Source organism: Phacochoerus africanus, chromosome 5 (genome assembly GCF_016906955.1).
Source record: "Phacochoerus africanus isolate WHEZ1 chromosome 5, ROS_Pafr_v1, whole genome shotgun sequence".
Taxonomy (NCBI): Eukaryota; Metazoa; Chordata; class Mammalia; order Artiodactyla; family Suidae; genus Phacochoerus; species Phacochoerus africanus.
The window spans coordinates 115,961,357-115,986,694 of NC_062548.1; the positions used below are offsets into that span (position 1 = coordinate 115,961,357).

Below are 25,338 nucleotides of genomic sequence, written 5' to 3' on the forward strand. Positions count from 1 at the left end.
CCCACCTAACAGGCACTCCTCTAATCCATGAAGGCCACGAAGGGAAAGCAGTCTTCCGGCCCAGAGTCGCCCCCACTGTCCTGACTCTGCCTGCACTCCCTTCCACTCCCCGCTGGGCACAGTGGGTGATAGACCTCTGAGCCTTCTGTTTGGGCCACGGTGGGCCCTTACAGAGGATAACATTGAAGCCCAGAGAAGCAAAATGACTTGCCAAAGAGCCCACAGCTAGATTGCATCAGCTTGTTCAGATCACAGCTCCCATATCCTCTCTCCTGAACAACCTCAGCAACAGCCAAAGGACCAAAGTGTTTGGCCTTGGCCAGTCTTTGAAGGGAAGCCAACACCTGAAATGAGTGCTCTGAGATCTGTGAAGCCATAGAAGGTGGAGAGTAGGATGCTTAGCAGATTCTAAGGAGTGAGGTTGAAACCCATTCTGAACATGTGCCAAAGAGTCCCTTAATCCAAGTCTTGCAGGAACACAGGCCAATTTCAGGCTCAGCTGGGGCAGGAGCAGACTGTGCGGGGAGGAGGAGGAGACAGGCCCTTTCTGGATTCGTCCCAGAAAGACGAACCGATGCCTGGCTCCACCTCAGGCCTTCAAGCCCCCTCAATCCTGGAATCTCCCAGGGCCACATAGGCAGGTGGGCAGGTTTGAGGTTGAACTCAACTACCAGGCCCACTGTGGGGGCTCAGAATGGGCCAAGAAGGCAGCCATCGACAGAAGGTGTCAACATGGGATTCCAGCCTACTGGGTTGAGATCAGTAATTACTGACAATGCTGTTGATTTAAAGGGTATATGAGAAGCTATAACTACAAACAAATCCACATACATATTCTTTGTTAAAAAACCACTTTACTGAGGTATGATTGATATACAACAAATTGAAGATATTTAAGATACACAATTTGATAAGTTTGGACTACACACTTTCTGGGGGTTTTTTTGTTTTGTTTTGGGGGAGGGGTTTTGTGGCCATAGCCATAGCATATGGAAGTTCCCAGGCCAGAGACTGAATCCAAGCCACAGCTGTGACCTATGCCACAGCCATGGCAACACCAAATCCTTAACCCACTACGCCAGGCTGTGGATCAAACCGTGCCTCCACAGTGACCTGAGCCACTGCATTTGGATCCTTACTGCTGTGCCACAGAGGGAACTCCCCCCACATTCCTTATTAACATGTGGTTCCACTGATGCTCAGGCCAAGAGGTGGCCAGCGTCCCTGGGTCCCCTGCAGCTGAGAAGTGCAGCCTCGTGGAGCTTTAGCTGATGAAAAATCAACATTGGCTCCTGCCCTTCCTGGGGCTTTGTTTTCATAACCACCTTCTTTGGCTTTTAACCTGAGGGCTGCCAGCAACAGGTGCTATCCTGCAGTTTTAAGGCTTTTTTTCCTGGACTCTGGAAACCTTGTGCTGAAAGTCTGATGCTGATGTCACAGACCCTCCAGCTGTGTAGCTGGCACATGTGTTTCTGCTGAAGACAACATGTACTCTGACTGGCTTCTAGAATCGCCCACATTCTTGCAGACCCTTGGGATGTGAGAGCTCAGCCATGGTCTCCTGCTGACACCCAGGTCCTAGGTGATAAAAATTCTTCTACCCACCTTTCTGATCCAGGGTTCTACTTCTACAATGCAATTACTTGTCTTGAATTTTCACCAACATTTCAAAGGGGCAAGAGGCATTCTTCCTTCTTTTCAGCCTGCTGGACACAGGAGGTTTTTCCAGCTGCCAGTTAAATGCCGGGGCCCAGCAGGTACCCAGTGGGCACAGTCCCACCCACTATTAGGTGTGTTCCTGGGAGAGACCTCGAGTCCACATGAAAACAGTAGGATCGGGCTTCCGTGTGTCCATGGGACTTCCCCATGAGGCCACCGAGTCCCTGGTGTGTCTAGGAAGTCACCATTACACATCACCCCTCACCCTTCCCGAAGGACAGTGAGGAAGCAAGAGCCTGCGAATGGACAACCCCATGGAGTGGGGGGGCAAGGAAGGCACAGAAGCTCACAGGGAGGACAGGGAGATGGCCTGAGAGTGAGAGGATCTGGCACAGTCACCATGGGGAAGCAGGCGACAGGAGAGGGGTCAGGGAGAAGCCCGGGTGAGGAGCCTCAGGCAACAGAAGGGGGTCCAAACCAATAACGTCAAATGGGTTTTATTTTTTGCCTAATACATTTCAGGAGTCGACTCCAATGTTTGCTTCCACTTCCTACCCCAAAGGAAGAAGACGGCAGAGGATAGCTGGTCCAAGGGTTTGGAATTTAGAAATGATCGATTTCCAAGTTTGGGAAAAATCCACTAAAAATGAGCACATATACACTGTTTTCATTCCATTCCTGGCAGAGCCAACATATGGCCCAAAGGAGAGCTGAGTAACAGGAGGCAAAGGGAAATTAGAGATGAGATCATTTAGACAACATCTTCATTTTACAGAGGAGAAAACTGAGGCCTGGAGAGGGGCTCGACGTCACCATCAAATAACTGCAGAGCCCATGGGACTAGAACTCTGGCCCTTAACTCCCAGTCCATGCGTCTGCTTCCCTTCTACCTGGCCTGCTAGGCTTCCTTCCACCCCAGCTGCCATGACTGTAGTGGAGTAAAAGTTTGCCTTGGGGCGCCCTCCTCTGGCTCTGGGCAGCCACTGGCATAGCTACGATGTCGGCCTGGTTCTTAAACTGGAGCAGGTAACAGAATCACCTGCCTACGGTTAAAACGGTTAAAACGGTTAAAACGCGGATTGCTGGGCCCACCCTGGAAGCTTCTGATTCAGTAGGTCTGGGGTGGGGCCCAGTACTTTGCAAGTCTAACAAGTTCCCAGGTGGTGGTGCCTGATTCAAAGACCCATTATTGAGAATCTCTGGTGTAGGCAGCGATCTCATGGCTCTTCCAGCAAGATCGCCTGGGTTCAAGCCCCAGCTTTGCCATGAATGTACTGAAACCCTGAACACAATGTTGCGTCATCTCTTGGCATCTCAGCCTCTCATCTTATGATGGTAACTGTAAGAACCACCCGTAAGGTGAAGGTATAAAATAAATAAATCAGATGTAAAATGATCTGAGGACTGCTGTACAGATGCTGTGTAAATACACAAGCTCACAAACATGCCTCTTTTTCCTTTTTGTCTTTTTGCCATTTCTAGGGCCGCACTTTGCCACATATGGAGGTTCCCAGCCTAAGGGATCTAACTGGAGCTGTAGCCGCTGGCCTACGCCAGAGCCACAGCAACGCAGGATCCGAGCTGCGTCTGCGACCCACACCACAGCTCACGGCAACACCAGATCCTTAACCCACTGGGCGAGGCCAGGGATTGAACCCGCAACCTCATGGTTCCTAGTCAGGTTCATTAACCACTGAGCCATGATGGGAACTCCACAAACACATGTCTCTTGTCTGGAGAGATGGCACTGTGGGCCAGGAAATATCCAAGGTAACAGAAGTAGTCTCTTACTGTTACTCAAAAATACCACAGATCCAGCAGAAATGGTGTTCATTCTTACACAAATATTGCCCAAGGAATTATGAGGGCCTGGCACAGGTTGGCAAAGGTGAATGACACAGCCCCTGCCCTAGGGGAGCAATGAGAAGGAAGATGAACATGCAAATCCTAACAATTCCCCTATTGAGTGAGGAGCCGGGGAAAGAACCTTTTGCCTGGGAGCACAGAGCAAGCAACCCTGTCTATGGAGTCAAGTAAGCTTTGAAGAGGCAGGCGACTTTTGAGTAGGGTCTTGAAGGATGAATAGGAGTTCGTTAAGAAGAGACGCAGCCATGGGCCTTTCAGGCAGAGGAAACAGAATACGCAAAATAGCTACAGAGCCGTAAACATCCATAAATGTCCAGGGAAATGGTAATAGCGCCACGTAGCTAGAGCTCAGTGGGTCTGGGAAGAAGAGCAGAAGAGGGGTTGGCAAGGGAGGCCCAGGCAAGATTCTGCAGAATCCTGGATGCCAGGCTGAGTTTGGACCTCATCATGTGTCCTTGGAAGACATCTACCTCCCCCCTGGAGGAGTCCTTGGAAAAAGCCCTAATGAATCCCCCAGATGAAGATTTATGAGCCAAGGGCCTTCACCCCCCTCCTCAGCACCCCCACCCCCTCCCTGTGCCTGCCAGGAAGTCAAGCCCAGAAACTCCCGTCCTGGGCAGGGGGCCCTTGGGAAACTGGAAGGCCTGAGGAGCAACTGGGGCAGCCGCTTCCTCTTACCTTCATCAGAGAGGTGCCGCTTTCCCGAAGGTGTCCTCGTTCCCTCTCCCGTTGGGTGTGGCATCCTCGAGAGAACAAAAGAGTGTTATCACAAGCTGAGAAGTTTGGGGAGGGGCGGAGGGAGGTGCAGGAGCCTGCGGAGGTGGGAGAACCAGCGCTGCGCTCAGGCAGGCAGTGCTGATGGAATCCGGAATCCGGGGAAGAGGCCTGAGGAGACTTACCCCTGGGGAGCCGGCCCCTGGCCTCACAGCTCCCGCTGCTGCAGGGAGGGTTTGGGAGCTGGGAGCTGGAAGGGGCCCGTGAGGCTGTCTGCCCCAGGTGCCTCCACTAAAGGTGAAATAACAAAACTCAGCAGTCAGGCAAACGGTCCGCAATTGCCTGGCTGACACCTGCCCCTCTCGCCCCATGTCTGACCCCAAGAGGCACAGTCCCGGCCTTGGGGAAACTGGTGGCTTCTGTATCCACCGACCGACCTCCCTTGTCCTGAGTCTCTCCCATGGCCCCCCCACCAGCCAAGTCCCTGCTCTTCTTTCAGACTCAGGATTTTGTTTCCAAAAAGGTGGATACAAAAATGTGTAGAGGAGTTCCCGTCATGGCTCAGTGGTTAAGGAATCCAACTAGGAACCATGAGGTTGCAGGTTAGACCCCTGGCCTTGCTCAGTGGGTTGACGATCCGGCGTTGCTGTGGCTCTGGTGTAGGCTAGCGGCTACAGCTGCGATCAGACCCCTAGCCTGGGAACCTCCATATGCCGAAGGAGCGGCCCTAGAAAAGGCAAAAAGACCAAAAAAAAGTGTAGAAAGCGGTCTCTACCTTTTTTGAAAACTGTGATGGTGAGAGAAGGGGACGCACTGCTATTCTAAACTGTGTAGTTTTGGGTTTTGAATCCCAGTTCCTCTATCTCCTCTGGAGGTGGAAGCCAATTGCTCTGGTGGGAATAAGCCCTTTTGTTTTTAGGAAAATATTTTAATAGGACTCTGGGTTATGCAAGGCTAAAAGTTAAACCTATTTTGGAAAAGCGACAATGCAAATCAGAACAATGTGACGCCACAGGCTCTGCACGTAATTGTCAAAGCTGGTTTTCTTCTGGAAGGAGTGGCATCTCTTCAGGGTTTGGGGGATGGTGTGGGGGGGTGAGTGCCGCAGCCCCACCTCAGCTGTGTTCTGGGGAGTTGAGGGTGAGGCCTGTGTCCAGGGTGAGAGAGAACAGCAGCGAGCAGGTGAGTGGCAGGCAGGGCAGCCTAGTCTGTGTGGGATTCCCAGGAATTCTCACAAATGCTGGAGGAACCCCGGAGAGAGCCGGGCATAGGAACTGGGTTTGAGATGGTAACCAAGGGAGAAAGAAATGGTCATTAAGGGGTTAAAGGACTTCTGTCTTAACCTGGTGTAAAAATTGCACTAATCTGGAAGTTCCCATGGTGACTCGGCAGGTTACGAACCCAACTAGTATCCATGAGGACGTGGGTTCAATCCCTGGCTTTGCTTGGAGGGCTAAGGATCTGGTGTTCCTGTGCCTATGATGGCAGCTGCAGCTCTGATTCAGCCCTTAGCCTGGGAACTTCTATATGCTGTAGGTGCAGCCTGAAAAAGAAATAAATAAATAAATTGCACTCTGGAGTTCCCATCATGGCTCAGTGGTTAATGAATCCGAATAGGAACCATGAGGTTGCGAGTTCAACCCCTGGCCTTGCTCAGTGGGTTAAGGATCCGGCGTGGTGTGGGTCACAGACGTGGCTCGGACCCCACGTTGCTGTGGCTGTGGTGTAGGCCGGTGGCTACAACTCCAATTTGACCCCTAGCCTGGGAACCTCCATATGCCACGGGAGTGGCCCAAGAAAATGGCAAAAAGACAAAAAATAATAATAAAAATAAATAAATAAATAAATAAATAAATTGCACTCATCTATTATTTAGATAATATAAACATATTACTATGTACGTATACTTTTTTTTTGTCTTTTGTCTTTTTTGTTGTTGTTGTTGTTGTTGCTATTTCTTGGGCCGCTCCCACGGCATATGGAGGTTCCCAGGCTAGGGGTTGAATCGGAGCTGTAGCCACCGGCCTATGCCAGAGCCACAGCAACGCGGGATCCGAGCCGAGTCTGCAACCTACACCACAGCTCACGGCAATGCCGGATCATTAACCCACTGAGCAAGGGCAGGGGTCGAACCTGCAACCTCATGGTTCCTAGTCGGATTCGTTAACCACTGCGCCACGACGGGAACTCCGTGTACTTATACTTTTTAACAACATAAATATAATTAAAAATTTGTAACAGAAAAATCTACATTAAGTGCAATACAGTAAAGAAAATATAAATAAATATAAGTATGTAAAAACCAGAAATATTATCAATTATCCTGTCATCAAAAGTTAATTGATGTTAACATTTTGGGTGCAGTCTTCTCATCTTTTTCTGTGCATAGAAACAAATAAATAAGGTAACTACGTGTGTTGGGTATCCACCCACACTTATTTTTATAATCCCAATGGAAAAAGAACATACTTCTTTTCCAGTAGTTCTAGCAATAGTCCCAGGGCCAACTCTCACTGGCCCAGCTCTGAATCCAGAACTCACAAAAGCCAACTGAACCTATAAGATAGTTTAAATGAACTAAATATATACTTTTTGGGCTTGTTATCCAGAACAAAATAAATGAGGCCATGCATATGCAAGGTTTCTTGCAATTGTAAGTAGTTATCAAAATCATAGGCATAACGAATGATTTCCATATCATCAGCACCCCTTCCCATTGTCTTTCTTCCACTCCTCTTCTTGCTTGATCCGTTTTTCGGCTTTTCCCTCTTCCCACCAAGTCTCCACCAGGTCTGGGTTAACTCGGCTGTGGTGAACTGGTAAGGAGACCAAGTGCTATTTATAGCAGGGTTTCCTCTGGCAGCGCAGTGTGTGGTGACTATGGGAACACACCATTTAAGGGATGCTTCTCATTGCAGCCAAAGCAAAGAGAACTTCTGAGAACTTTGTCTCCAGTGAGGAAGAATGTAGAGAATGCACTCCTCTCTCCCAGCAGAGGCAAAGCCCCGACTTTTATACCATCCGGTCAATCATTCAGGCACAGCTTTTGGTAGAATAGGAGTCTGTCATTGAGGGAGGGTCTGGGATGATGCATGCTTGTCAGGAGGCCTCCAGAAAGACATTGCAACTGGAGAGAGACCAGAGAAAACCAACCAACCCAAAGCCTGGAGAGGACATCAATGTGAGAAGTGGCATTTTAGGTTGGCAAGTTGAAGGTCAGGAACAGATCAGGGATCAGGGATTGTAAGGACCGAGTGACATACGGTCCTTTACAAAATTGTGGTCACGTAAAATAAGTAGTTCGGGAATAACCAAAAAGTGGGTGGTTGGCAACACGTGTATACCGGAATTGAATAATCAAGAAAGTGGATGGCAGATGGTGGGAGCCAGATTTCTTTTCTTTTCTTTCTTTCTTTTTTTTGTCTTTTTAGGGCCACACTCTGGCATATGGAGGTTCCCAGGCTAGGGATCAAATCAGAGCTGTAGCCACTGGCCTACGCCACAGCCACAGCCATGCCATATCTGAGCCGCCTCTGTGACCTACACCACAGCTCATGGCAACACCAGATCCTTAACCCACTGAGCGAGGCCAGGGATCGAACCTGAGTCCTCATGGTCCCTAGTCAGATTCCTTTCTGCTGAGCCACGGTGGGAACTCCCAGATTTCTTATTGTTGGAATAGAGGTTGACAGACAAATGAGAGGAGAAGGCTAGAACTATTCATGTGGTAATGAATTAGAGTTGAAGACATTAGTGGGAACTCATGTTGAACTTATTACAGATACAGAGGGTTACAAATAGTTACAGAAGAGTTCCCTGGTGGTCTAGTGGTTAAGATTCAGCACTTTCACCACTGCAGCCTGGGTTCAATCTCTGGTCTGGGAACTGAGATCCCACATCAAGCTGCTGCATGCTGTGGCCAAAAATGTAAATTAATATGTAGTTATAGATATGTGTACATACATAGATTAGTATACACACGTTTATCTCCTTGCTATATCAGCTGAGAGGATCTAGAATCAATGACATCCCAGTAGCAATAAGCACACCTAGCGCCCAGATCTTGGTTTCTAATACCATTCTCCAATAAAAGGACTAGGTCACTTAGAAGAAATGGCTCAATCTAGAACTGGGGCAGGAAATACACAGGATGACCCAGGAACGTCTTACAGTGCCAGAAAATAAAGAAAGGCTCAAAATTCCACGATGATGGGGGTCAGGGGTAGGGGTAGAGAACGCAAAGGAGCACAGGGGCCAATTGCAAGAGTTCCTGATGGCTAAAGCTGCAACAATTTGAGCAAGAAAATAAAGTATTAGTGTATTATAACTCAATGTATAAAATGAACATTCCCAAGTCCATACTAATACGAGTAAATCATTGAATAATCAGATAAAGGAGGGAGAACAGATAAATCGCCCACACAGAAGAATCCCAAATAACGTGCATAGCTACTCCACCTTCAAGGACATGCAGTCTAACTCCTCAACCCTTAAGATGTAGACTCTCCATAGTGACTTCCTTCCAAAGAGAACAGTATGGAAAGAGGAGGTACAGTGCGGAAACCTGTCGGATACGACTTTAGCCAGGGGACCAGGTCAACATCAACAGTAGGAATTCGCGTTGCTATAGGTACTCATGATATGATGAGAGTGGTGCTTCACCTCTGTGGGCTTCCTCCCCCCAAAATCCAGACCCCAAGCCAGATTATGAGAGAAAACATCAGACCGACCCCAATCAAAGGGCATTCTACAAACTACCTGACCCGTATTCCCCCAAACTGTTAGAGTCATCAAAAGGAAGGAAATTCTGAGAAAACCATCACAGTCAAGAGGAACCTCCAGACGACTGGAGAGTGTAGTATCCTGGGTGTGATGCTGCAGCAGAAAAAGGACTTTGGAGAAAATCGAAAGAAACGTGAATATAGATGAGATATCGATTTAGTTGATAATCGTCTAACAACACTGGTTCATCAATTGTGAAAAACTGAAAAAGGTACCACACGGATGTAAGACATTAGTAATAGAAGGATTGGGTGCGGGATAGCTGAGAACTCTGTACCATCATTGTAACGTGTCTATAAATAAATTTAAAAAATTTATTTTGAGGAGGTGTATGATTGTATCATATATCAAAATGCTAATATTGGTCGTTTCTGGATGGCAGGTCACGTGTTTGCTTTAAAGTACACTCAAATTTTCTACAAGTATGTATTATTTATAAAAATCTGGAAGTATTTTTTTCAAGCAGGTATGAACTTTCAATGAGAGATAACAAACTGATTGTATATCTTTATCTCCTCTCCCTCCACAGACCCCATAAAATTCTTCTCAAAGTACAGAACCATGAGAATACAGAAAATGGAAGTGAGGACATCAGAGGATAAGAGAGTTCAGTCATTTTTTTTTTTTTTGTCTTTTCCTAGGGCCACACCCATGGCATATGGAGATTCCCAGGCCAAGGGTCGAATTGGAATTGTAGCCACTGGCCTACACCACAGCCACAGCAACGTGGGATCCGAGCCACATCCTTGACCTACACCACAGCTCACAGGCAACGCCGGATCCTTGACCCACTGAGCAAGGCCAGGGATCGAACCCCCAACCTCATGGTTCCGAGTCGGATTCGTTACCCACTGCGCCACGACAGGAACTCTGGAGTTCAGTAATTTTTGGATGATTGAAAATGGCTGGGGAGTTACTGTCGTGACTGTAATGCAGTGGAAATGAACCTGACTAGTATCCATGAGGACACGGGTTCGATCCCTAGGATCCCCAGCCATGCTCAGTGGGTCAAGGATCCAGCATTGCTGTGATCTGTGGTATAGGTCACAGACCCGGCTCGGATCCTGTGTTGCTGTGGCTATAGTGTAGGCTGGCAGCTGTAGCTTTCATTTGACCCCCTGGCCTGGAAACTTCCATATGCCGCAGGTGTGGCCATAAAAAAGCAAATAAATAAACAAGCAAAAAAAAGAACAAAGAAAGTGGCTGGGAGTTCCCTTGGGGTACAGCAGGTTAAGGATCCAGCATTGTCACTGCTGCGATGCCCGTTCAGTTCCCTGCCCTGGGAACTTCCATATGCTACCAGTGGAGACCAACAAAAAAAAAAAAGAAGAAAAGAAAAAAAAAGAAGTGGCTGGAAGGCTGGTAACCGAATTAGTAGAGCAGAGGAAACTAAGACTTAGAAGGGCCTGGAGAGGTAACTGATGGTGAGGAGTGAGCAGATTGTCCCCAAAGAGCCCCTGAGAGGCAGGGGACTTGGAGCAGCCTGTTCCGCCGGAAGTGAGTTTGAAGCATGGGCTAAACTCCAGGGAACGGGCTGAAAGAGATACGGAGTCATTACAACTCTAGATCACCCACCAATCCCACACAGTCAGGCAACCATGTCCCTGCCAGAAACTGGAAGGTTTTTTTCTAGATAAACTGAATCAGAACCTCCCCTAATTCAGGGATTCCCGCAAGAGTGGAGGGCAGCTGCCTGGCTAAAAACAGGGAAATTCAGGAGTTCCCATTGTGGCTCAGTGGTTAACGAATCCGACTGGGAACCATAAGGTGGCGGGTTTGATCCCTGGCCTTGCTCAGTGGGTTGAGGATCTGGCTTTGCCGTGAGCTGTGGTGTGGGTCGCAGACGCAGCTCGGATCCTGCGTTGCTGTGGCTCTGGCGTAGGCTGGTGGCTACAGCTCTGATGGGACCCCTAGCCTGGGAACCTCCACGTGCCGCGGGAGCGGCCCTAGAAATGGCAAAAAAAAAAAAAAAGACAAAAACAAAACAAAACAAAAAAACAGGGAGATTCAGGGTAAGTTCTTATGTTAATAGCAGGTCCACTGCCAGGCTCCTTCTCAACCCCACTCCCAGAAAGGAACTTGCAGGCATACGGCACAGGCTAGAAGATTCACCGGAAAAAATGTACCAGCCCCTGAGAGAAGTCCTCTAAAGACTGGCCCTTCATGGTCTCTCAGTGCAACGACGGTCTGGGAGTGAGGCCCGCAGTCAAATCCCTGCCCACACACACCCACCTGCCAATCGGGTGGATGCTCAGTGTTACGGAGGACTGGACAGCTCAGCATCACCAGCAAACTGCAGAAAATATTCCACATGAAAGAGAGACACCAAAGCAAATATCAAGAAAAGAACAATGAACTCAGAGGAAACAGAGGAGGTAGAAGGAGAGGAAAAAGTTTTCAAAACTTTTACTCATACATTTAATTCATTGCCACAGAGAGCTAAAAGAAGAGATGCATACATGCATCCATGAAAAAGAATAAAATGGTGTGAAAAATGAGAATGAGACAGAGCAATTAGAAATTTAAAATGTGATAGCTAAAATAAAAGTCAACGGGAGTTCCCATCGTGGTGCAGTGGTTAACGAATCTGACTAGGAACCATGAGGTTGCGGGTTCGATCCCTGCCCTTGCTCAGTGGGTTAGGGATCCGGCGTTGCTGTGAGCTGTGGTGTAGGTCGTAGACACGGCTCGGATCTGGCGTTGCTGTGGCTCTGGTGTAGGCCGGTGGCTCTGATTAGACCCCTAGCCTGGGAACCTCCGTACGCCTCGAGAGCGGCCCTAGAAAAGGCAAAAAGACAAAAATAATAATAACAACAATAATAAAAAATTAAAAAAAAATAAAAGTCAACAGAAGAGTAGGAAAATAAAGGTGAAGCTATCTCTCAGGAAGTAGAATAAAAAGAAAAGGCAGATGGAAATTAGGAGAGAAAAGAGTCTTAGAGGATTATTCAAGGAGTTCCAACATCTGGATGCAATTTTAGAAAACAAAGAAAGCAAAGGATAGAAATTTTTTTTTTAATTTTGTTAGAATACAGTTGACCTACAATGTTATATTAGTTTCAGGTGTACAGCAAAGTAAATTAGTCATATGTATAAACACATCCATTCTTTTTTCCCATATAGGTTATTATGGACTATTGAATAGATTTCCCTGTGCTATACAGTAGGTTCTTGTTAATCATCTGTTTTATACAGTAGTGTGTCTATATGTTATCCCACCCTCCCAATTCCTCCAGAAAATTATTGTTTAAATAATAACAATGTAAGGAGTTCCCGTAGTCTGGTAATCTCAGAATCACCTGATGCCATGCTTTTAAAAGATCACCCTGTACCTTGCATGGAAAAAGGGACTGTCAAAACGGAAATGAGGAGTTCCCGACGTGGCTCAGAGGTTAATGAAACCAACTAGGAATCATGAGTTTGCGGGTTCGGTCCCTGGCCTTGCTCAGTGGGTTAAGGATCTGGTGTTGGCTGTGAGCTGTGGTGTAGGTCGCAGACACAGCTCGGATCTGGCGTTGCTGTGGCTGTGGCGTAGGCTGGGGGCTACAGCTCTGATTAGACCCCTAGCCTGGGAACCTCCATATGCCACAGGAGTGGCCCTAGAAAAGGCAAAATAAACAAGCAAATAAACAAACAAACAAAAACAACGTAAGAAAATTTCCCAGAAGTGAAGGACATAAACCTCCAAATTGAAAGCACCCAGGAGAATGGAGGGAAAATTCCAAGGCAATAATTTTGAATTTCGGAATGCCCAGATAAAAGGCATAACATCAGAACTGCCAGAGAGAAAAATCATATCACATGAGAGGGAGTAAGACGCTGCGGCATCAGACATCTCGACAGCAGTACAGGGCGCTGGAGGACAGCGGTGCTGGGCATCCAACGTTCTGAGTGAAAATTATTTTTATCCTAGAATCCTGTACTTATGCAAATAAAAGGTAAGTGTACGTGTGGAATAACGATATTTCAGATATGTAAGAACTCAAAAATTTTACCTCCCACACACCTTTTCTTAGGAAGGTAGTGAAGGATACGATTCAGGGAAATGAACAACTGAGCCAAGAAGGAGGAACAAAGGCATTCCAGAAGACAGAGGAGCAATTCAAAGCAGAAGAGTGACAAAAGGAAGCCTTAAAATGACACCGGAGCCCCAGGTGTAAAGAGAAACCCATTTATTTATTTACCTTTTTATTTTTTTTTAGGGCCGCTCCCGTGGCATATGGAGGTTCCCAGGCTAGGGGTCAAATCAGAGCTGTAGCCGCTGCCCTACACCACGGCCACAGCAACGCCAGATCTGAGCCACGTCTGCAACCTACACCACAGCTCCTGGCAACGCCGGATCCAGGTCGAAACTGCAATCTCATGGTTCCTAGATGGATTCATTTCTGCTGCGCCACAACAGGAATTCCAAGAGAAACCCCTTTAAATTGAAGTAAGAGGACAGAGGGTATAGAAAGGAGGAGGGGAAGTTCCCTTGTGCTGCAGTGGGTTAAGGGTCAGCGTTGTCACTGCTGAGGCCCAGCTTCAATCCCTGGTCCAGGAACTTCTACACACTGTGGACATGGCCAAAAAAAGGGGGAGTGGAGGGGAAGAGGGGAAGAGATGATAGTGACAGATTATTTGATACATTTGGATATTTGGAAAAAATATTGCTAGATATTCAACAGATATTAGAGAACTTTTTTTTTTTTTTGTCTTTTTGCCTTTTCTAGGGCTGCTTCCCACGGCATATGGAGGTTTCCCAGGCTAGGGGTCCAATTGGAGCTGTAGCCGCCGGCCTACGCCAGAGCCACAGCAACTCGGGATCAGAGCCGTGTCTTCGACCTACACCACATCTCACAGCAACACTGGATTCTTAATCCACTGAGCAAGGCCAGGGATTGAACTCGCAACCTCATGGTTCCTAGTTGGATTTGTTAACCACTGCAGCATGACGGGAAATCCTAAGAGAACATTTTTAATGTTAGCAATAGTTATGAAAAAGAAACTAAGTGAAAAAAAAAAAACTGTGGCAACTGTTAACTGCAACCTGAGCCACAGCTATAACCAGAATCACAGCAATGACAAAGCCAGATCTTTACCCTGCTAAACCATGAGGGAACTCACAGATTATATCACCTTTATGTTACTGGGATAAAAAGAAGCCAAAGATGGGAGTTGTCTGATGGCCTAGCGGGTTGAGGCTCCTGAGTTCTCACCAGTATGGCTCTGGTTGCTGCTGTGTGCTATAGGTTCAATCCCTGGCCCAGGAACTTCCACATATTGCCTGTGTGGCCAAAAAGGAACACACACACACACACACACACACACACACACACACAAACACACACAAAACAAAAAGAGAGAGAGAGAACCTGAAATAAAATGTTGCAACTCTCATTTAAAAAAAAAAAGGAAGACCAAAGATTGTCAAGAAATAGTTCAGAGGAGTTCCCATTGTGGCTCAGTGGGTTAAGAACCAACGAGTATCCATGAGGATGCAGGTTTGATCCCTGGCCTTGTTCAGTGGGTTAAAGATCCTGAATTGTTGTGGCTGTGGTATAGGCCGGCAGCTGCAGCTCCGATTTGACCTCTAGCCTGGAAACTTCCATATGCCGTGGGTGTGCCCCCAGGAAGAAAAAAAGAAAAAAGAAACAGTTCAGAATCAGGAGGCAAACTCCCTATTCTGGTCTCTTAGCCAGGGTTCTGGTCCCAAGGCCTCACGGACCATAGTGAACCATCTAAAACGAGCAAAGCTGATTATGTCCCTCTCATGTGAAAAACAGATGATGTTTGGGAGTTTTATAAGCAAAACAGCGCAAACAGGAGCTTCTTGGAACTCGGCATCTAGGAGTGTCCGTGGGCTATGTGGCCAAAAGCATGTAGGATGGCGGGAAGTGTGTCCCTGACACCAGCCCTTCCCTCCTGGGCGTCTTCCCCCCAAATCCACATTCGTATGTGCTCAGGTGACCCTGGAAAGGAGTCTGGGTGCCCCACTCCTCTCCACTGTGCTCTGTGGAGTGAAAGCTGGCTTTCTGGAGCAGAAAACTCCATCCAGGGAATGGGGGGAGGGTATGGGGGAGGGTATGGGGGGGAGGGGACAGTTTAGAAGGGCAGGGGGATAACAGATGAGGCTAAATTAATTTTGGAAACCATTAAATCTTTGAAAAGAGAGCGTGTTTTCAGCAGGGACAGTGAATCACTGTGATTTGCAGAAACAGGCACAAAGCAATTAGCCATCTGGATACTGTGGCTTCCAGCCCCCCAGCGGAAACTTCAAGTGAGCGGAAGGCTGGTCATTACTCAGCCCAGGCCCAGCTCTCCAGACCCCACAGAGAAGTCCGTGCCTCTAGCCGGCTGGGAGCCCAGAGACCTCGGACAAAGGGCAACTTAGCAAAAGTCACAGAAAAATGGGCAGGAAATGCAACGCCAGCCACAGAGAGCCAGCTCTACTTCCTCCTTCCTGTGAGCGTCCCCCCAAATCCATCATGACTGAGGGAGCAGTTCATTCTCTCGCTAAGCATTCGCTAATCACCTACTACCTCCCAGGCTTTTTGCTGGTACATCCATTACGTCATTGAATCCTCATTTAATCCCCATGACATGCAAATGAGGAGAGCCACCTGGGGCACACTTTTGAGGGGCCCCATCACAGGGTATTCTATGAGACTAGCACGCCCTGGAGTCCTAAAGCAGAGTAGCCTTGCTGCGAGAGAGTCTCACCACCTTTTCAAAAAATTAAATGTATTGAAACTAACCCCCCCCCCCCAGTTCACCCATCCTAAAAACAAAACAAAACAAAACAAAAAGTGTTATCTTTTGCAGTCAATGAGGAAAGAAAAACCAAAAAAGAGGACATGCACTTGATCAGGGTAAGTGGCAGGATTGAGAAGGAATGGAACTTGGAATTCTGTGCCCTTTCCTAGAAGATCCGTATATGCCACTCGCTCCTCTATCTGCCTCATAAAGTTGTGAGAACCAAATAATACACAATGATACCCATGGATGTGAAAGGGTTTATAAACTGTAGAGTGCTGTACACAGCTGAGCTGTTTTTATAAAGAAAGCCCTTACCCTGCTCCCGCCAGTGCCCTGTAGCCCTTCGGCACTGCTCCTCCATTCATTCCTAGAAACTGCCAGGAGACAGGGGACAAGCCCTTCCGGGAAAAGGGGCAGCAAGGCTCTCCAGGAGGAGAAAGGACAACCGACCTGAAAGTGTGCTTTGCTCGAGGAAGCCTGACTGGTCTGGACTAGGCTGTGATTTGCAGACTGGGACAGTTCTGGCCCTGCTGCACCATCCATTTGCACCACAAGTGGCCGAAAGGCCAAATGGAGCAAGACGCTGCCGGAGGGAGCCCACTTCCCATAAAGGGAGAGAGGTCCGGAAGGGTGCCCGGGTCCTCTGGCCCGCCTGAGTCGCTGTGGGCTCACTGACCGTCACTCCCCTCTCCATTCGTGGGTGAACAGGGAATCTCTCCAGAGCCTCAGCTGAGAGCTGGTGAGCTCAGCTCAGGATGCTGCTGGAGCCTGGGAGGCCCCTGACCTGGGCGGCCAGCATGTTGTCATCTGCTGTCTGCATCTGCAGTCTCTCCAGCCGCTGCTGGGGGCAGCAGCTCCCTGGCCAGGAAGAAGCCAAGGGGAATGCAGAGAGCTCAGACCTGGAGCCAGGTCACCTGGGTGAGAAGCCAGGTCCCTGGGCGAGGCTACGACCTCTCCCTGTGCTGTCCTCAGGTACCAAATGGGTAATGTTCCAGGCCTCACGGGGTGGGGGTGAGGCCTGAAGGAGATGACAGGCGCCCTTGGGGAACAGGCGGGCAGTGGAACTTCAACAGTGAGGGCTCGTGACTTACCATGGCTGCCACGGGCAACGCAGGCTCAGGGTGACAGATCTTTTTACTTGCCAAGAAAAATCAGAAGCCTTTTTTTTTTTTTTTTTTGTGGTGGCTGCACCTGTGGCATATGCAAGTTCCCCAGGGCAGGGGTCCAGCCTGAGGACCCAAGCCACGGCTGTAACAAAGCCGGATCCTTTACCCACTATGCCACAAGGGAACTCCCTGGAGTCTAGCTTTTTATGTGAACTTTTCCAACAGTCTGCAGAGGTCAGAACAGAGCATAGCTGCCAGCGGGCAGCGCGTGAATGCGGACGAGAGCACATTTCTGCTTGACTCCTCTCTGGCTGTCACCACATTGTAAACCAAGCGGGGGTCGGCTCCGCCCTGGCGAGGCCTGAACCCAAGGCCCGGGAGCTGAAGGAGGGCGGGTCCTCCGGAGCCCTGAGGACAGGTGTTCTCAACAGAAGCTGGGACAGGAGGGATGCCACCTGGAGGCCCCATGGAGCCCCTTATCCTCGAGGGGGAGCGAAGGGCGAGGAACAGGGATCTTTAGCCAAAGAATGAAGGACTGACCGCCTGCAGGAACGAATGAGCCACTGCTGCCTCAGCAGAGCTTCCCTTGGCAGCTGGGGGGCAGGATGGAAGATTCTGCTGCTCTCAATCACGCAGGCGCTGATGGAGCTCCTGGAAGGCAGACTGGAGGAGCCTTCGGCTGGGAGGCCTTGCGGAACGAACAGGCCCAGGGCCAAGGGAAGCAAGCCGCCTTCCAGCTCCCCATCGCCAATCGTGCCTCTGATCAGAATCAGGCCGCAGTCTCCTCCCCCAGCGCCTTCCAGAGAACCGGCGGGGGCTGCCGGAAGCTGGCGTGCAGGGCGAAGCGGGGTGGTGAAGAGGGTGGGCCCTTGCATCAAAGTCCTTCCCAGAAAGGGGCAGCTCCTTCCTAGCACTGGGCGTGCTGGGCTCCCCCACCCGCCCTTTCCCGGACATCCCAAAGCTTCTCTCCACAGCCTTTCCCAGGCGGGGCTCGGGCTGGTCGAGGCCTCAGGGGCCCTCAAGTGAAGCCACAAAGGGAAGCAGGTGGCCCCAGGACACACCCGCTCTTTCTCTCTGGGCTGTTCCTGGGAAAAGGTGAGCCAGAGGCCCCCCTGCAGAGCCTCTGTCTTTCTCGAGGGACTTCCCTGTGACTCCTCCAGGTGGGGAATCGTCCCCTTTCCAGTTCCTTCACCTCCCCCCAAGCCCCCCAGCCCTCTGGCCCCAGCCCCAGCCCCAGCCATGGCTCTTCCCATCTGCAGCTGCAGGACCTGACCTCAGCACATGCCACGTGGTCAGTGGACGCTCATCCAGCCAAACATCAGATAAACCTACACCTAGGGGCATTTTGCAAAGCCACAGAGGATGAAGAAGGGCTGAGGCACTGTTCCAGACTGGAAGGAACCAAAGACAACTACAGACAATGCGTGACCCTAAATTGCATCTTGCATCAGAAAAACAAAATTGGGAGTTCCTGTCGTGGCGCAGTGGTTAACGATTCCAACTAGGAACCATGAGGTTGCGGGTTCGGTCCCTGCCCTTGGTTAACGATCCGGCATTGCCATGAGCTGTGGTGTAGGTTGCAGACGCGGCTCAGATCCCTCGTTGCTATGGCTCTGGCGTAGGCCAGTGGCTACAGCTCCGATTTGACCCCTAGCCTGGGAACCTCCATATGCCACGGGAGCGGCCCAAAGAAATAGCAAAAAGACAAAAAACAAACAAACAAACAAACAAACAAACAAAATCTCCATTTTCAAGGACATAATTGGCACATTTTAAATACGGACCATAGAATAGATAATAATAATCTATCCATGTTAAACTCCCTAAGTTTGATCATTGAAATGTAGGTATGAGAAAGAATGTTCTTGGTTTGTTTTCTTAAAAGCACTCAGCCATAGAGAGGTATGTCTGCAACTTAACAGTTAAACATACAGATATCACGTGACCCAGCAATTCCACTCCTAGGTATATGCCCGAGAGAAATGAAAAGTCCACACAAACACTATATTCATAGCAGCATCATTCATAATAGCCAAAATGTAGTAATCACCCAAATATCTATCAACTGATGAGTGAGTAAATAAAATGCGACATCACTCTACATCCTGAAATGCTCTTTGGCTATAGGAAGGAATGAAGAATGGTACATGCTACCATACAGGTAAATCTTGAAAACATTATGCAAAGTGAAAGAAGCAAGTCACAAAAGTGACATATATAATTCCATTTATACATGACGTCCAGGATAGGCACCTCTATAAAGCTGGAGAGTGGATTCATGGTTTCTTAGGGCTGGGAGGAGTGGGCTTTAGTGGCAAGATTTCTAAAGGGTATGGGGTTTCTTTTTTGAGGTGACGAAAATGTGCCAAAATTGACTGTGATCATAGGTGCACATATCCAGGGATACAGTATAAACCATTGAATTGTACAAGCTACATGGGCGAACTATAGGGGATGTGAATAACACCTCAACAAAGCTGCTGTAACAATACTATGTACAGAGAGAGAAAAAGAGAGAACGAGCGAGACAAAGTGAGTGATAAGTATGGTAAAACATTACCGACTGTTAAATCCGGGAGAAGGATATTCAGAAGTTCACTGTACTACTCCTGCAGCTATTCTGAGTTTGAGATTATTTCAAAATAAAAGGTTGATTTTTTTAAAAAAGAAATTTTCCATTTACCTATCTTCCATCTAGAAGGTGCCTGCAGAAAAGACCGTCGCTCGGGCTCTGGCATCTGCTGGGCTGGGCTCCAAGTTCGACCCCACTGGTTTATTAACTGTGTCACTTCGAAGGAATTACTTGACCTCCCTGGACCTCAGTTTCCTCATCTGTAAAATGGTAATGAAGCCAGTATTAATTTGCAAGAGAGGCAGTACACATAAAGCCCTGAATTTTTTTTTTAACGTGGTAAGTGCTCAAAAAATATGATCGTTATTACTCATTCCAAAACAATTTTGAAATGATTTGGTTTTCCTTTGGCATTACAAAAGTAATACCTGTCTCATTATGGACGTTTTAGAAAACGCAGATATACAAGCAAAGAAATAAAAATCACCTGGAAAGCCCACATTCTGTGAAAATCACTACTAACACTTTGGGATACAATTGGGTTGTGATAGGATTTACGTATACGGGATATAATATTTAGCAAATTGTTCAAGTTCTTTTGCAACATGCTTTGTTCACTGTATGCACCAGACATCGAATGAGTATCTACCGCTGCTCAAGGACTGGGTTTAATGCTGAGGAGTCTGAAATGAATAAGACAGACATCAGCTCTTAGGAGCAAAATCTAGAGGCGTGTATTAGCCAATACTTAGAGGACAATTTGATGAAAGTCATATTGAGGAAAAAAAAAAAAAAAAGGAAAGGAAAGGGCCTGCCTGGCTTGGCCTGTAGGCACATGAGAAGAGCTTCTCAGTGGTTCCAGCGGATAGACCTTTCAAACAGAAACGAGGAAGCGCCGACTGGGCAGAGCAAAGAGTACGTGCTGACCAGCTTCTGTAGTGGCTCATGGTAGGGGGCAGGGAGGGAGAGCAGCGTGCCTGCCACCCCATCCTAAGCAGCCGTGAATGCCACACCAGTGTTTCTGGCCTACAGCACAGCCTTCGAAGGTTTGAACAGTCCTTCAGCCTGCTAACTCTCCCTCTCACGACACAGGATTTAAAGTCTCTACTTAGGAGGCAGATCGGCTGAGTTCAAATCCTGGCTGTGTAACCTTGGGCAAGCTTCTCAACCTCTCTGAACTTTGATTTCTCACATAGACAATGGGAGAAATAATAGACCTAAGTTCACTCACTTGCATTTACAATACATGGAATTCCCGTTGTGGCTCAGCAGGTTAAGGCCCCGATGTTGTTTCTGTGAAGTTGTGGGTTTGATCCCTGGCCTTGCTCAGCTGGTTATGGATATAAGCTGCACCATAGGTCACAGATGGGGCTGGGAGCTGGCATTGCTGTGGCAGGTTGCAGCTGCAGCTCTGATTTGACTCCTGGCCCAGGAACTTCCATATGCTGCAGGTGCATCTGTAAAAAAGAAAAAAAACAAGGAGTTCCCATCGTGGTGCAGTGGTTAACGAATCCGACTAGGAACCATGAGGTTGCGGGTTTGATCCCTGCCCTTGCTCAGTGGGTTGGCGATCCAGCGTTGCCGTGAGCTGTGGTTTTGGTCAAAGACACGGCTCGGATCCCGAGTTGCTGTGGCTCTGGCATAGGCCGGTGGCTACAGCTCCAATTAGACCCCTAGCCTGGGAACCTCCATATGCCGTGGGAGTGGCCCAAGAAATGGCAAAAAGACAAAAAAAAAAAGAGAGAGAGAAAAAACAAGAATTTATAGAACATGTAGCATGCTTAGGGCAATGTCTGGAACAGATTAAGTAACAAGTATTTGTTATGATTTTTCGACTATAATCTCCTCAACCCTCTCTTCTAGCAGCTGAATCTTCAGTAGCTTCTTTTTTTTTTTTTTTTTTTAGGGCTGCACTTGCAACCTACACCACAGCTCATGGCAATGCCAGGTCCTTAACCCACTGAGCGAGGCCAGGGATCGAACCCGCAACCTCGTGTTTCCTAGTCAGATTCCTTTCCCCTGTGCCACTCCTGAATCTTCAGTAATTTAACTCCAATAATAAAGAGCAAGGTGGGATGTTCGGGGCTTCCGAGACCATAGAAGCAGACTCTGCCAGAGCTGGAGCCATGAGCTCCTTCCAGCCAGGGCCAGGGTGTGGGAGGAAGTCAAACAAAGGAGCCTCCTTACTTCCGGGAGCACCCCCCCCCCCATCCCTCCTATCAGGAAGCTGTCCCCTGGGGCTGGGGCTGGGGCTGAGCCCACACAGCTGCCTCCTCCCTTGAAGGGAAAGCTCTGATGGGAACACAGTTCTCTGGGGAGGAAATGGGCAGGGAATGACATTCGCGTCCCCACCAGCATGCAAATGATCTTGTGAGACAAGTGATTTTGCAGGAAAACACATCCTGTTCTCTCCACAACATTTCCCTTGACGTCTGGGGAACCGGTTGGACGGCCAGTGCCACAGCAGTTGTTCAGAGAGCTCCTGACCACCAGCCCGTATCCCCCAGGAGCCAGAGGGCTGGGCACCCCTGGGTTTGGCAGCTGGAAAGAGAGCTGGTCTAGGGCCCCTCTCCAGCCAGCTTCCTCCAGACAACAAGGAAGAGAGGAGGCCTGGTGGACCAGCGTCAGGGGAGCCAGTAATCCCAGCCTCGGGGCTGACTCAGCCCCTAATCCACTATGGACAAATCATTTCTCTCTCAAGGCCTTAGTTTCCTGATCTATAAAATGAGATGGTTACATCAGGTCAAGCGTTTGCAACATGGGGAACACAGACACTTAATGAGTAATAGGCCTCAGGAGGTTGGTGCTGCCCTCGACTGAATGCAAATTTCTAGGCACTTGTGTTGGGTTCTTGGTTTTTGTTTGTTTGTTTTGTCTTTTTAGGGCTGCACCCAGGGTATATGAAGGTTCCCAGGCTAGGGGCAGAATCTGAGTATAGCTGCCAGCCTACGCCACAGCCATAGCAACTCAGGATCCAAGCCACGTCTGCGACCTATGCCACAGCTCACGGCAACGCCAGATCCTTAACCCACTGAGCGAGGCCAGGGATCGAACCTGTGTCCTCGTGGATGCTAGTCAGATTCTTTTCCACTGAGACACGATGGGAACACATGGCTTGGGTTTTTCATCTCCACCAGACATGCACCTCTGCCTCCCCCTGGTTCCTTACAGAAGATTCAGCCAAGCCAGACTCAGCTTGGTGTTCCGCAATTAAATCGGTTAGGTTGCTACAATTAAAATTCTCAAGTTTCTCCAGCCAGAAAGTCCATCAAACTTGAAGAGTGGAGACTCACTGCCTGGTCTCTGGTGGGGTGGGGAGGTCACCAAGCGTGTGAGGGAGTGACAATCAAAGCAGCGGGCACCCTCTCCTCATCCAGGACACCTGCAGCCCTGAGGGCCTCAGTGCCTCCCACTCAGCCAAACCGCCCTCACCCTGGGGCAGCTTCGTGCTTCTGGTCTCCCCTCACACCTTCTCCTTTGCCTACAAAAATATGCTGGTTTCTAGGCTGGCCTCTCCTGGCCTTAACTAAAATGTCTTCACAAGTTTTTTATGACCTGGAAAAATGCTTGTGATTTGGTGTTATGTTGGGGGGAAAAAAAAAAAAGAAAGAAAGAAAAGAGGGCATATATACAAAATGGTATATCTATAAAAAGTCTCAACTCCAAAATATCAGCCATATAGAAATAGGTATGTTATATTGGAGTTCCCATCGTGGCTCAGTGGAAATGAATCTGACTAGTATCCATGAGGACGCAGGTTCGATCCCTGGCCTCGCTCAGTGGGTTAAGGATCTGGCGTTGCCTGGAGCTGTGGTGTAGGTCTCAGATGCCCCTTGGATCTGGCATTGCTGTGGCTCTGGTGTAGGCCAGTGGCTACAGCTCCCATTAGACCCCCAGCCTGGGAACCTGCATATTCCATGGGAGCAGCCCTAGAAAGGGCAAAAAGACCAAAAAAAAAAAAAAGATTAAAAAAAAAAAAAAGGGAGTTCCCGTCGTGGCACAGTGGTTAACAAATCCGACTAGGAACCATGAGGTTGCAGGTTTGATCCCTGCCCTTGCTCAGTGGGGTGACGATCTGGCGTTGCCGTGAGCTGTGGTGTAGGTCGCAGACACAGCTCGGATCCTGCGTTGCTGTGGCTCTGGCATAGGCTGGCAGCTGCAGCTCTGATTAGACCCCCAGCCTGGGAAGCTCCATGTGCCGTGGAAGTGGCCCAAGAAACGGCAAAAAGACAAAAAAAAAAAAAGACATAGGTAGGTATGTTATATACATTACATCATACTATTTATATAGCATATTTATGTGTGTTTGTATAACATTATAATACTTTATTTTTATTTTATTTTTTGTCTTTTTAGGGGCACACCCACGACATATGGAGGTTCCCAGGGTAAGGGTCAAATTGGAGCTATAGCCACTGGCCTATGCCACAGCCACAGCAAGGCCAGATCTGAGCCTCGTTTGCAACCACAGCTCATGGCAACGCCAGATCCTTAACCCACTGAGCGAGGCCAGGGATTGAACCTGCATCCTCATGGATACTAGTCAGATTCATTTCCACTGAGCCACAACAGGAACTCCAATACTTTAATGCTTTGTCTTAAGACCGTATCATTTCTCCCTATTTCTCCATTCAGGAAGTGTGCTCTAGTGAGAAGCGTTTTGGGAATTCAGCAGCTGAGGAGGCACAGGGGCTGGGGGTGTCTGCGTGGCAGGGGGGACCATGACAAGATGACCACATGGTCTGAGGAAGCTCGCCCTGCCATTGTGCCCTTGGAAAAAAAGGTTCCAGCTGGTTGCGGCCCTTCAGGCAGGACCTCAGGACTGATAGGGAGATAAGGTGGGTGCAGGACCCAGTAGAGGGGGTGACAAGGGCTGGGGGCAGGCCTGGGGCTCAGGATTGAGCTCTCCATGCCTGTAGACCTGGAGCGGACAGCTGTTCCCCAGGCAGAGGCCGGCACCCAGCAGAGGGATGGAAAAGAAGGCAAGGACACCCCAGTTTTCTGGGGCTCACCCCGCAGGCTAGATACAGCTGGGAAAGTTCTTGAGGGAGCACTGGATGCTGTTTGCCTCTTTCTCTTCTGCAGGCTGCTTCCAGCCTCACTTGTTTTCTGGGGCCATTCTCCTTCCAGAGCCCCATGGGCCTCCTTCCAACAGAACCAGAGTTAACCCACTAGGGACCCCCTTCCTAGAAGCTTTGGCACCACTGGCTTTCTAGACCTCCAGCTGCCATTCTTCCCCTGAGACCGCTCCTTCTTTTCACAGAGCCCGTTACAAACCCTCCCTTCCCTGCTGCGGGTGCCCTCCAAGTTTCAGTCCTTGGGACTCGGCTCTTCTTTCTCCGTGGGAGGCCCCATCAGAACACTGCGCCCTCTCGGGATGGTGGTTGTTGCCTCCATGTTTACAGCGGCTAGTGAAGAAGCATGTTCACTGGGTAACAGAGAGATGGGGTATGATACCCCCCACGACTTTGCAGATGAGGATTCAGATGAGTGAGGTGACTCCCCCAAGGGTCCCCCACCCTAGGTGACCTGGCCCTTTTTGCCACCTTCTCCTCCATTGTGGCCCCATCTCCCATAGCTGATCTTTGAGGCTATTACACGGGCTAAGAGAGCATTTGCAGACCCTCAGTAGCCTGCACAGAAAGCATCGCTTTACCATGAAAGGCTGTGGGTGACTGGGTTAAGAAACTCCCCCGTCCCCCTCACGTCTAGTCCAGGTCATTGTCAAACTGTCCTGGCCTGTGTCATGGTGACTCCCTGGACTTGAGAGGAGTCCCAAGCAGGTGGTTGGTATTCTTCTTCCTTGACCCTTCTGCCCTTGTTGAGAGTAATGGGAGGAGTTGCCTTTGCAGCCGCCCATTTGTAGATGACTATTAAAATGGTCATAGACTAGGGGAGTTC

General features: G+C 48.9%; 1 protein-coding gene across 2 annotated transcripts in view; it reads right to left on the reverse strand.

Annotated features, from left to right (window-relative positions):
- SLC4A1AP (solute carrier family 4 member 1 adaptor protein) overlaps positions 1-25,338 on the reverse strand; it is a 90,816-nt gene that overhangs the window by 12,254 nt on the left and 53,224 nt on the right. The window contains exons 14-15 of one of the 2 annotated variants that reach the window (XM_047782365.1): positions 4,204-4,268; positions 3,329-3,882 (exon numbers count right to left, since the gene is read on the reverse strand). In XM_047782365.1, coding sequence (XP_047638321.1) covers positions 3,874-3,882; positions 4,204-4,268 — 74 coding nt within the window. In that variant the 3' untranslated portion in view covers positions 3,329-3,873. Of the gene's footprint in view, positions 1-3,328; positions 3,883-4,203; positions 4,269-25,338 lie in introns of those variants that run through there. The other variant, XM_047782364.1, reaches the window with a different exon arrangement.